General features: G+C 42.2%; 1 protein-coding gene across 10 annotated transcripts in view; it reads right to left on the bottom strand.

The window, feature by feature from the left end:
* The window catches only part of ZMYM2 (zinc finger MYM-type containing 2), a 192,902-nt gene that overhangs the window by 50,205 nt on the left and 129,704 nt on the right, over positions 1-12,993 (bottom strand). For all 10 annotated transcript variants that reach the window (XR_013960258.1, XM_080662167.1, XM_080662164.1 and 7 more), the window contains 2 exons: positions 4,252-4,417; positions 3,565-3,599 (listed from right to left, as the gene is read on the bottom strand). Coding sequence is in view for 9 of the 10 variants with exons in the window: in XM_080662167.1 (XP_080518293.1) it covers positions 3,565-3,599; positions 4,252-4,417 (201 nt within the window). In the remaining variant the exon portion in view is untranslated. The remainder of the gene's footprint in view (positions 1-3,564; positions 3,600-4,251; positions 4,418-12,993) is intronic.

The following is a 12,993-nucleotide window of genomic DNA, read 5'->3' as shown; positions in this document are numbered from 1 at the left end:
AGGTGCAAATACAGTGGTGCTTCAATTGAAGGCTTTGCTCAGGCATAGGGTCACATGCTTCTGTGTCATTAGCAACTTTCCCCAAGGCAAAATTTCATTCTAATATTTTGGCTGCTGCTGGGAATCTTAAGCTAACTTTCATCATTTAATCTGATGCCTTGTTTTGCCATCTTGTCCAGGTCTTCATTAGTAGGCTCTACTGCTTTCTCTGTCAAAACTTACTCCACATCTTCTTCCTTCATGACCCCAAAGCCTTCTCCACTTATTCGTGTACAATAAGCATTGTTTTTTTAACACTGTTCTTTTATTTTCTGTAACACCTTCAAAGACTGAAATTTTTTACACAGAGTCTGGTCAAATTTCCCAACAGTTATGCACAAAAGCCTACTGATGCTGTCCTGGGCTAAACCAACATAATCAATAATGTCACATACAGTGATTTCCAGAAGACCAATATAGTATTTTCCTATTTGGTGTTGAGAGCCTCCTTTCAAGCTCTCATGAAGTGGGCGTTGAAAACTTTCACTATGCCCTGATCAAGGAGTTACATGAGAAAGAGTGTTTGGGGGCATAACAAGAACTAAATTAAAATGGGCATTTTTGAGTTCTTCATGGCAAAATATATTATCCAATAAGAATACCTTGAAAGCAAGGTTTTCATTTTAGAGGTAGTCTTCAACATCTAGGATAAAGCAGTTGCAGAATCTCAGAAAATATTTCAAGCTTTTTTGGTCCCATCTCCAGTTAATAGCAGACGATTCAGCTTTTCCTCTTTGAAGTACACATGGACTGTGTGTGGGCTCTGTACACTGTGAGGGGTTTGTGCTTAAAATTAACCTTGGCATCAGCACACAATAGCACAATCTCTGAATGATTTAAAGTCAGGAGCTTTGGCGGTCACTTGTATTATATAGATTCGTTTGTCAATGACTTTGTAAAAACAGCCAGCCTTCCCAGTGCTGAAAACCTGCTTACCCATATAACTCTTTTCCTGCACAACACATAGGTCTTCTCCTACAGCATCCTGATATGCAGAACCCACCTTGCCTCCAGTTTAACAGTTTCACTCCATATAGTCTTAAAATGTGTAAGAGAGCACTAGGCAGGATGAAGTTAACATCTTCCTGCCCTGGGTAACATGTGACCTGAAGTCTCACAACAGTGATGCTCACTATGCTTCTGAAATCAGGTGTAAGCTCATGAATCCACAAGTCATCACTACTCCACCTCTTCCACAACTTCACCACACACTATACACTATAGACTTGACTTTAGCATTTAGAGATGCTAAAGTCCTATACAGACTGATGAATTTCTTGTTCCTCTCTCTGGGTGTACCATATTGTTGACTCATGAACCCTCAACTCACAGCTAACTGACTGAAGCTCAAATAACAACCTAGGAATCTCCTCTAAAAGGCACATCACAGCATTTTGGTATATAGGCCCAATAGTCAGCACTTCAGTGCTATGATCAGAGGAACTTTTAAACAGCCAAATCACCAACAAAAAGCACAAAAATATGAAAAACGTGCACTAATCATGGTCTGTGAAAAGGACACTGGTATACTATGGAATGAGAAAGACAAGAAGGTAAAGCCTCACCTTGTTCAACCTGGCAAAGGATGCATTTACACAAGTCACATTTTTCATCACTCTGCACATGTCTGCAAGTGACCTCGAAAGTGCCATGGGGCCCTAGCTGGTTTGGCTTAGTGGATAGAGCATCAGCCTGCAAACTGAAAGCTCCCAGGTTCGATTCCAGTTAAGAGCACATGCCCTGGTTGTGGGCTAATCCCCAGTAGGGGGTGTGCAGCAGGCAGCCAATCAATGATTCTCTCTCATCATTGATGTTTCCATCTTGCTCTCCCTTTCCCTACCTCTCTCAAATAAGTTTTTTTTTTAAATATATTTTATTGATATTTTACAGAGAGGAAGGGAGAAGGATAGAGAGTTAGAAACATCGATGAGAGAGAAACATCGATCAGCTGCCTCCTGCACACCTCCCACTGGGGATGTGCCCGCAACCCAGGTACATGCCCTTGACCGGAATCGAACCCGGGACCCTTCAGTCCGCAGGCCGACGCTCTATCCACTGAGCCAAACCGGTTTCGGCTCAAATAAATATTTTTAAAAAACACTTACATAGCCTATCTAATAAAAAGGGAATATGCTAATAGACTGTCATGCCCTCAAAGATGGTGGCACCCACAGCCAATAAGGAATATGCTAACTGACGGCCACACCCTCAAAAATGGTTGCACCCATAGCCACCAGATGGCAGCACCCAGTCCCCTCAGCCCCACCAAGGCAACAGGAGCGCGGCACAGCTGGGCCCATGCCCAGGTGGGTCTGGCCGTGCCACGCACCTGCCTCCGGAGTCCCCCAGTCCCCTCAGCCCCCCAGCCACCCAGGGCCGGCCCAAGGCACAGGCAAGTCTCGGATGGCAACTGCCCAGCCGCCCAGGGAAAGCCCAAAGTGCAGGCAAGCCTCAGATGGCGGCTGCCCAGCCACCCAGGGCCGCCGCAGGCTCAGGTAACCAGGGCCAGTTGAGGTTTTCACTGCCGGCAGTGGCAGCAGCAGAGGTGTGACGGGGGCGTCACCTTCCCCTGATCGCCAGGTCGCCTCCCGCCCCTGAGGGCTCCCAGACTGTGAGAGAGGGCAGGCTGGGCTGAGGGACCCCACCTCCAGTGCATAAATTTTCATGTGCCAGGCCTCTAGTTTGAAATGAGGTTGGGAAGTTGCCTCATAGCTACACAAAGATAACCAAACAGGGAATGATCACCTTTATGTTCCTCAGCATAAATCAAAGTTCCTGATATTAAAATCAGATAATTCAGTCCTGGCCAAGGGGCTCAGTTGGTTGGAGGGTCATCCCATAAACCAAAAGGTTGTGGGTTTGACTCTGGTCAGGACACATACCTAGGTTTTGGGTTCAATTCCCAGTCAGGGTGGGTGTGGGAGGCAACCGATAGATATTTCTCTCTCACATCTTTCTCCCTCTCTCTCTCAAATCAATAAAAACTCACAAGGCCTAGCTCCAACATAGATCTTCACATTCCTATTTCAGAAATAAATGCACAAAGCCATTAATGAGCTGGCCCAGCCCTTCCTTTCACCATTATTTCCCAGGATTCCACCACAGGTTCTCCTTTAAGCTTGGACCTAAAAAACCTGTTTTGCCAAATATGCATGCCCTTTGCATAATATCATTCCTTTTCATCCAGTCTGTCTTCTACTCAACTGTTTAGAAGCTTTCTTACAGCTGCCAGGAACAGACAAAGGCAATCATTTCAAACATCTTTTGCTACTGTCTTAAAGATGCATCTATTATGAGTGCTTCACAAGGTGGGGAGGGGCCATAATTATTAACCTTTATATTCCTTAGCATGTATGAAAGTACCTGTTTTAGTATCAGGTAATTCATTTCAATACTTCAACTGTCCCAACCAAGGAAAGTAAAGAATCTTTTATTATTACAATTAGATAAAATTGAACCGATTATTTTTTTATATTCCCACATTAAAATTATCAATAGTTATCACTTTACTTAAGCAATACTTACCATCATTTTGGATCGGGACATCTGACAACCCTGATCTAAAAAATAAAAATGTAAACAAATTTTAAATGAGACAAATATCACTTTCTTCAGAATTTCCTACATCTATTTTTGTCATTAAATTTTAATGTTTTAAAATAATTACTTAAAGAAATATTTTAAGCTATTTTCAGTAAAGAATATTATATTTGAGAGCTGAAATACAGAGCTAAATAAGTGGAGTTAACTCTTTTCCCATTTTGTTCCCGCAGAAAACCACACACAACTTTGGAAGTAACAGTCCCTTCGAGATTTAACTCTTAAGTAATGCACAGCTCCTAAACGGCTTTTGTTGCTCCTCCCAACCTACCCTGAGGCACATACAATTTGCTAAAAATGGGTTTCATTTAAAATTTCAGGTGACACATAATAGGTGGATGAATCTTGTAGAAATTTGTTATAATTCTGTTTAGCTTCTCTGCAACCCCGACTATATTTCTTCAACTAACATTAAAAATTTTAAAGAGAATTAAATAAAAAGAAATACATCATACAGGACACTTCCACGCAGAGAAACTATGGAAGTTGCTATTAAACTATCTCCAAAATCAACTATTCGTTTATAATTATGTGCTTTGAATTCAGATCTGTAAAAGTAAAGATTACTGTACAGGTTTTTCAAGTTGCACAGCACTCTAAGTTATGGCATACCGTAATGCAAGTTTTCAGGCCCTTTCTGAGTCGTCATGTTAGGCTCATTCTGCTGGCAGTAGAAGCGCAATAAGCAATGCTGGTCACAGAAATGCTTCATTTCCCCACGCCACTGCACACGCTCTTTAAGAGTTCCTTGAGATTTACAACAGTCACACCTTGCAGCCTTAATAAAAAAAGGAAGGTACCAGAGATTTGAAATACAAGGTTTAAAAAGTCATGTATGTCTTTTAAAAGATTTCTAAAACTCTGTCAGTAATCATTGCCAAATGTGATAAAACAATGTTTAATAAAGAAAAAAACTAATATAAATCATAAATATCCACAATAAAAGTGAAAAAAAGGTAGCCATTTTCCTCATTGTCAAAATCCTTTTCTACATTTGCCAGAAGTCAAAGACCAGAATTACAAAGATATGATAACCAAAATGAGTGAAAATAGTAAGCCAAATTGACACAATATATGGTAATATTTTAAAATAATTTTAAGGGACATAAATATACTGGCAGAAGTATCCTACAATCATAATACATTGAAATCTCTGATTAGTGAACAGATAATAAAACAATTTAAAGAAGCTGCACAAGACCAGATAAATTTTGAAGCTCTTCTGATGAGAAAATCATGGATGTTGCCTTGAAGTATTTTTGTTTCTCAAGAGTTTACTATAACAAATTTGAAGAGCTTTAAAAAATACACTGATTTAATTTTAATAAGAACTTTAAGTTCATGTTTTAAAACACTCAGTTTAAATAATTAAAAAGCAATTATATTTTAAGACAACTAATATGACCTACATCTAGGAAAACAATCACCCCTAAATGGTCTATAATTTCATATAAAAAATAAAACCAATTAAAATTCATACATAAAAACTTAAAACTTTATGATGGTGAATAAACATGGATTTTTATATTTTTAGTCATCCCATTTTACCAAGCATCTGCCCATTTTCATTTTGTTAATTTTTTTATTATAATACATCTTTATTTTTGTATTACATATGTCCCCTGTTTCCCCCCACTGAAGCCTACTATACCCTCCCCCTTTCCCTCCTCACCCAGGCCTTCACCAACCTTTTGTCTGTGTCCATGGGTTACGCATACATGCATACAAGTTCTTTGAAAACTCCCATCCACACACCCTCCAGACCTTCCCTCTAAGATTCCACAGTATATTGTATGCTTCTACGTCTCCGAATCAATTTTGTTCATCAGCTTATTTTGTTCCTGAGATTCCACAAGAGTGAGATTGTGTGATACTTGCCTTTCTCTGATTAGCTTATCTCACTTAACATAATACTCTCCAGGTCCCTTTGTTACAGGATTCCAAGGCAGGAGGATTAGGGAAACTGATACTCTCATCCTATGTGATCTGAGGTGGATCTCTTGTAGACAGCATATATATGAGTCATGTTTTCTTATCCATCCAGTTATCCTAAGTCTTTTGCTTGGAACATTAACATGTAAAGTTATTATTGATATGTACTAATTTATTGCCATTTTAATTCTGTATGCCTAGGTTTCTAGCTCTCTGTATTTCTTCTTCTCATTATAGCAGTCCCTTCAGCATTTCTTGCAGTGCTGGATTTATTGTGATAAACTCCTTTAGCCTTTTTTTTCTTTTGGTCTGGAAAGATCTTTATTTCACCATCTATTTTGAATCTAGCCTTGCTAGATATAAATTTTGGTTTAAATCCTTGTTTTTCATTATCTTGGATACTTCATGTCACTTCACGTCTTTCTCTTCTGGCCTGCAGAATTCCTGATGAGAAATCAGCTGAAAGCCTTCTGGGAGCACCATTATAGGTAACAATTTGCTTTGCTCTTGCTGCCTTTAAGCTTCTGTCTTTCATTTTTGCCATTTTAATTATGTGTCTGGGTATGGGCCAATTTGGGTTCCTCTTTCTTGGGGTTCTCTGTGGCCACCATGAATTTGTGTGACCTTTTCCTTCACCAGGTTATGTAAGTTTTCTGTCATTATTTCTTCAAACATATTCTCAATCCCTTGCTCACTTTCTTCTCCTTGTGGTACACCTATTATGCAAATATTGTTACATTTGATATGGTCCCACAGATTCCTTAAGCTGTCCTGTTTTCTAATTGTTGTTTTTTGTTTGTTTGTTTTTGGTTCTCTGTGTGGTATTTTTCTTTCTTATCGTCCACTTTACTGGCCCAATCCTTCGCTTTCCCTAATCTGCTGTGTATTCCTTACACTGTGTTCTTTATTAGTACTATATCATTCTTCAGTTACTATATCTTTTCTCAAGCTGTTGAGCATCTTTGCCATCATTATTTTAAACTCTATGTCTGATTTCTTATCTCCATTTCATTTAGCTCTTCTTCTGGAGAATTCTCTTGTTCTTTCATTTGGGGCTTGTTTGTCTCCACATTTGGCTGCCTGTTTGGGTTTGTGACTATGTACTGGGTAGATCTGCTATGCCTCCCAATCTCTAGTGCAGGACAGTGGCAAACACTGTTTCTGACTAATTAGATCAGGCAAAGACTCAAAGACTCCAGAGATCAGCCTCTGCCTGCAGACTGATTGCATTCAATATTGAGTAGCTTCAAAGAATCATCTACAGGTGGAATGAAAGGTTTTCCAACAGTGTGGGGAAAATGCTTCTGCCTGGAGGCTGTTATTCTGTCTCTTAAAGGAACTCAGAAACTCCACAGGGTGGGGCAACTGTATTACCTCCAGGCAAAAACTGTCTAGGTAGGAAAGGTCTGCCCGAGAAAGATGTCCTCCGCAGCTTGAGGGAATGACCCAGCATAGGAAACAGGGATGTCTGCCCTTTGAGTCCCAACCTCAGTGGCCCCAACCCTAGCTTCTGCCCACACATCTCCAGTCCATTCCACCATCCCTCTGCCACAGCCCAAGGTAAGTGGCTGCACACGAAATTTTGTGTGTGTGCCCTTTAAGAGGATGCCTGCATTTCCAGCCATCTGTCCCAGATAGACAGCAACCCTGCTGCTTTTCACAGCTAGATGTTAAGTGGGCACGTTTCTCAGTTCTGGTGCTCTTTGCAGGGTGGCTCACCTTCGGGTTTATACCACCGAGTTCTCAGTAGCAACCCCCATCCCCCAGCTGAGATATCTCTCCAGAACTTCAGCTGTTGTCTGTGAGATCCTGGCCATCCCTTTCCCACCTCCACCCTTTCTACCAGTCTCTGTGCAGTGTCTTCTTTCCAACCTTGGTTATCAGGGTTCTCTCCAGCTAATTTTCAGTTGTTTATTCAGGATGTTTCGTTTTGTATTTTAGTTGTAATTCCAGTTGGTTCCTGGAAGCATGTCTGTGTAGCATCCACTTACTCCACCACCATTTTTAGACACCCACTCTTTCTTAAATCTTAATCAATGAGTGGATCAGATGCTTAAAATGATTAATTTCTAATAGTCATTTTCACAATTAAGAAATTTTATAATTTCCAATCTAATTACAGTACAAAGTTACTATAATTTTTAATTACCCTTTCATTTAATCTACTTGGAATTTTTTATAAAAAATAAATATTAAGTATTTTGTAGTTCATAATAATCATGGCTGTAGTTTTTCCTCATTACTCTAAATTATCTAGAGTTTTAAACTGTGGCTCATGAAATTTCTCAATTTATGTCTCAACAGGAATTCCACAAATAAATACTATGTCAAAATTACTAGTCAGGAATACAATGAATGATTTTGTTGGTAAGCAGATTTTGTATTATACACATACTCCAAAGTTAGAACATGGGCTCTTTTTTCTCTCAAGTAAGGTATTTCACCTGCTGAATAAATGTTAAATGAATGAAGATCTATAGTATAAGTTATGACTATTAAGTGATCCAATATCCTATCTCTTGTCCAAAAACTTGTGAGCTCAAATTTTATAATGCTGGTAATAAATATTATGTGGTAATCTCAATAACATTAGCACTTTATATCAACCAGGTCATATTTTGCTCAATAATGAAAAACATCCCTATATAAAATTCTCAACAGCCAAAGACTGTTCTTAGTTTTATTATTATTGATTTTAGAAAGTAGGGAGCGAGAGAATGAGAAACAGTGCAGGAAAGATAGAAAGACAGATACACACATCAATTTGTTGTTCCACTTATTTATACATTCATTGGTTGCTTCTTATATGTACCCTGACTGGAGATGGAACATGCAACTTTGGGATACCACAACAATGCTCTAACCAACTGAGCTACCCAGCCAGGGCCAAATACTACTGTTTAAAATAACCATTCAAGGACGGAGGTTCTGACGCCATCACTGCGGGGCGGAGGCGACGCAGTCTGAGGCGAGGTTCTGCATGCTGCTTCTTCGGACCCCTGGCTAAGAGACAGCGAGTCTCTACCTCCGTAAGCTTTTCCCAAGTGGTCCGCCCACGGCAAGTCCCGCGTGGAGATGGCAGACGAACTTGGAGACGATTGGTGGGATAAACAGCCGGCAGGAACCGCCAGCAGCCCAGAGTTCTAAGACAACTGTGGCAACCACCCAACGGCTGAGAACCCCAGAGTACCGGTCCCCAATTGGCGCAAACACGTGGATTCAGAGGAGCTCTACACTCCACCACAGAAAGGTCAGATTTCACCTGGGATAAGGAGAGAGAGAACTACATAACCAGACACCCGGAGAAGAGAGACCATGGGGAGATAAAGAAATAGCCCGCATATGAAAGAAAAGCAGGCATCACCAGAAAAGGAAGTACACGAAATGGAGGCAAGCAACCTGTCAGAGAAAGAATTCAGAGAAATGGTCATAAGGTGGCTGAAAAGAATGGAAGACAAATTCGACAATATGAGTAAGAACCAAGAGGAAATGAAGAAGAACCAAGAAGAAATGAAAAATGACATCGCTGCTGTAAAGAACTCAATAGAAAGCATCAAGAGTAGACTAGAAGAAGCAGAGGACCGCATCAGTGAGCTAGAAGACAAGGTAGGGAAAAAAACCCAAGTAGAGCAGCTTCTAGAAAAAAAAAATTAAAAAGCAGGAGGAGAGCCTAAGGGAACTTTGGGACAACACAAAACAAAGCAACATCCGCATAATAGGGGTGCCAGAAGGAGAGGAAACTGAGCAAGCAATAGAAAACTTGTTTGAAGAAATAATGACAGAAAACTTCCCTGATATAGGGAAGAAAAAACCAACACAAATCCAAGAAGCACACAGAGTCCCAAGCAAAATGAACCCCAAAAGACCGACGCCAAGGCACATTATAATTAAACTGGCAAACACCAACAACAAAGTAAGAATCTTAAAAGCAGCCAGAGAGAGACAGAAAGTTACCTACAAAGGAACCCCCATCAGACTAGAAACTGATTTCTCAACAGAAACTCATCAGGACAGAAGGGAATGGAATGAAATACACAAAGTCATGCAAAGGAAGGGTCTGAATCCAAGAACACTGTACCCAGCAAGGCTATCGATCAAAATTGAAGGGGAAATCAGGAGCTTCACAGACAAAAAAGGACAAAGGGAATTTATTACCACCAAACCAGCAATGCAAGAAATGCTAGAGTCTGTGGTTAAAAAAAAATAATAATAACCATTCAAGTGGTCCAGACTTTATTTTTCCACCCTTTTTATACTTTACTACAGGCCCAGGGCATGAAATTTGTGCACTGGGGGCAGTGGTCCCTCAGCCCAGCCTGCACCCTCTCCAATCTGGGATGCCCTCTCACAATCCAGGACTGCTGGCTCCCAACTGCTCACCTGCCTGCCCAATTGCCCCTAACCGCTTCAGCCTGCCAGCCAGATTGCTCTAACTGTCCTCCCCTGCTGGCCTGGTTGCCCCTAACTGTCCTCCACTGCCGGCCTGGTTGCCACTAACTGTCCTCCCCTGAAGGCCTGGTCACCCCTAACTGCCCTCCCCTGCTGGCCTGGTCACCCCGAACTGCCCTCCCCTGCTGGCCTGGTCACCCCCAACTGCCCTCCCCTGCAGGCCTGGTCACCCCCCCCAACTGCCATCCCATGCAGGCCTGGTTGCCCCTAACTGCCCTCCCCTGCTGGCCCAGTCACCCCTAACTGCCCTCCCCTGCAGGGCTGATCACCCCTAACTGCCCTCCCTTTCAGGCCTGGTCCCTCCTAACTGCCTTCCCCTGCTGGCCTGAATGCCCACAACTGCCCTCCCCTGCCAACGATCTTGTGGTGGCCATCTTTGACCACATGGGGGCGGCCATCTTATGTGTTGGGAGTGATGGTCAATATGCATATTACCTCTTTATTATATAGGATACTCAAAGAAAGATGAAGAAATTGAAAGCTTAACATTCTATTAATTGAGTCTAAACAGTGCGGAAGATGACAAAAGTGAAGTTGTAGCAGGCTATCTCAGTCATTGAGTACCTGAAACATAAAAGCTCATCATCATACCTAATAATAGACAAACATGTAAACTGACCGTACCTCCGCTACGCCCACAGCCAATCAGAGTGAGTATTCAAATTAACCCAACAAAGATGGCAGTTAATTTGCATATGTAAGCGCCCAGCAGCCTGGGTCCCGGGAACTTTCTCGGCACCCAGTTCACTCCAAGGTAGGCCCCACGTGGGTCCTGAGCAACCTGGGCAGGGCCTGAGCCAGGGGGCTCCTGGGCAGGGGCGGAGCCGGCGATGGGAGGGAGCTGGGGGGCCCCTGCCCAGGCCCCAAGCCTGGGCCAGAGGCTTGGGGCCTGGGCAGGGGTGGAGCCAGCGATCGGAGGGAGCTGGGGGGCCCCTACCCAGGCCCCAAGCTTCGGCCGGAGGCTTTGGGCCTGGGCAAGGGCAGAGCTGGCGATCGGAGACGATCGGTGTGAACTACAGAGGAACCACCTTTTCTGACGCTCATTGGCTAAGCTCCCTGTATTCCAATGGTAATATTCTTAGTAACTTGGGTACAAGAATCCAAAAAGGTGATCTAGGGTTTTTCCACCACACTCCTGGAGAAAAAAACAGAGGTCCGCTGCTGGAGGGCTAAGAAATGTCATATCCTGCCCTAGCCAGTTTGGCTCAGTGGATAATGCCTCAGCCTGAAAACTGCAGGGTCCGGGTTCGATTCTGATCAAGGGCATGTACCTAGGTTGCAGGATCCTCCCTGGCTGGGGCCCAGGTCAGGGCTCATGCAGGAGGCAATCAATCAAAGTGTTCCTCTCACTTTGATGTTTCTCTCTGTCTTTCCCTTTCTCTTCCACATTCTCTAAAAATCAATGGAAACATATCCACAGGTGAGGATAAAAAGAAAAAAAGAAATGTCATATCCTATGAAAGACACATCTTGAAAATGCCTGAAGAAAGTTGTCATTTTTTCATGGTGAAGGGACTGGAGTCCGTGTTGATGAAAACACCTTAGTGACTGCGGTGACTGGCAGTGGCTGAAGCAGCAGGGTGATGGGGCTAGTGCCTTCCCCTGATCAGCCCAGTCGCCTCAAACTAAGGGAGGCCAGACTGCAGCTTAGGACATCCCCTGAGGGCTCCCAGTCTGTGAGAGGGGGCAGGCTGGGCTGAGGGACAAGCCCCCCCCCCCGCAGTGCACGAATTTCGTGCACCGGGCCCCTAGTGTTATATACTCTCTGTAATCCTTACAACAGTACTGGAAACTAAGGTCTAAGTAGGAGAATTAACTTGCCTAAGGCAAAATATTAAAAATGTAGAGACAGGATTCAAAGCAGACTATCCATCAAGTTATAAAGACAATGGAACCCAGGTCAGTTTGGCTCAGTGGATGTAGGATCACCCCGTGGACCAAAGGGTCCTGGGTTCAATTCCAGTCAAGGGCATGTACCTTGGTTGCAGGCTCAATCCCCAGCCTTGAGCATGCAAGAGGCTACCAATCGATGTGAGACACACTGATGTTTCTCTTTGTCATTCACCCTCTCTTCCACTCTCTCTTTTAAAAAAAAAAAAAAACACAATGGGAAAATATCCTCAGGTGAGCATATTTCACAGACCTAGAAAAAACTCTCCAAAAATTCATATGGAATTTAAAAAGACCCCAAATAGCTGCAGCAATCCTGAGAAAGAAGAACAAAGTATGAGGGATCACAAGACCAGATATCAAGCTATATTACAAAGGCACTGTTCTCAAAACAGTCTGGTACTGGCATAAGAACAGATATATAGACCAATGGAACCGAACAGAAAACCCAGAATTCGAGCCAAGTCAGTATGCTCAATTAATATTTGACAAAGGAGGCAAGAGCATACAATGGAGTCAAGACAGTCTCTTCAATAAATGGTGTTGGGAAAACTGGTCAGATACATGCAAAAAAAATGAAACTAGATCACCAACTTATACCATACACAAAAATAAACTCAAAATGGATAAAGGACTTAAACATAAGACAGGAAACCATAAAAATACTAGAAGAATCCACAGGCAGCAAAATCTCAGACATATACCAAAGCAATTTCTTCACTGATACTGCTCCTAGGACAATGGAAACTAAGAAGAAAATAAACAAATGGAACTACATCAAAATAAAAAGTTTCTGCATAGCAAAAGAAACCATCAACAAAACAATAAGAAAGCCCACTGGATGGGAGAACGTATTTGCCAATGTTATCTCCGATAAGGGTTTAATCTCCAACATTTACAGGGAACTCATACAACTTAACAAAAGGAAGATAAAAAATCCAATAAAAAAAATGGGCAAAGGACCTAAATAGACACTTTTCAAAAGAGGACATACAGAAGGCCAATAGACACATGAAAACATGCTCAAAATCACTAATCATCCAAAGATGCAAATCAAAACAACGAGGTATCATTTCACACCTG

Source organism: Plecotus auritus (genome assembly GCF_963455305.1).
Source record: "Plecotus auritus genome assembly, chromosome: 3".
Taxonomy (NCBI): domain Eukaryota; kingdom Metazoa; phylum Chordata; class Mammalia; order Chiroptera; family Vespertilionidae; genus Plecotus; species Plecotus auritus.
Note: the sequence above shows the minus strand (reverse complement) of the source record. Positions and strands in the feature narration are given on the sequence as shown.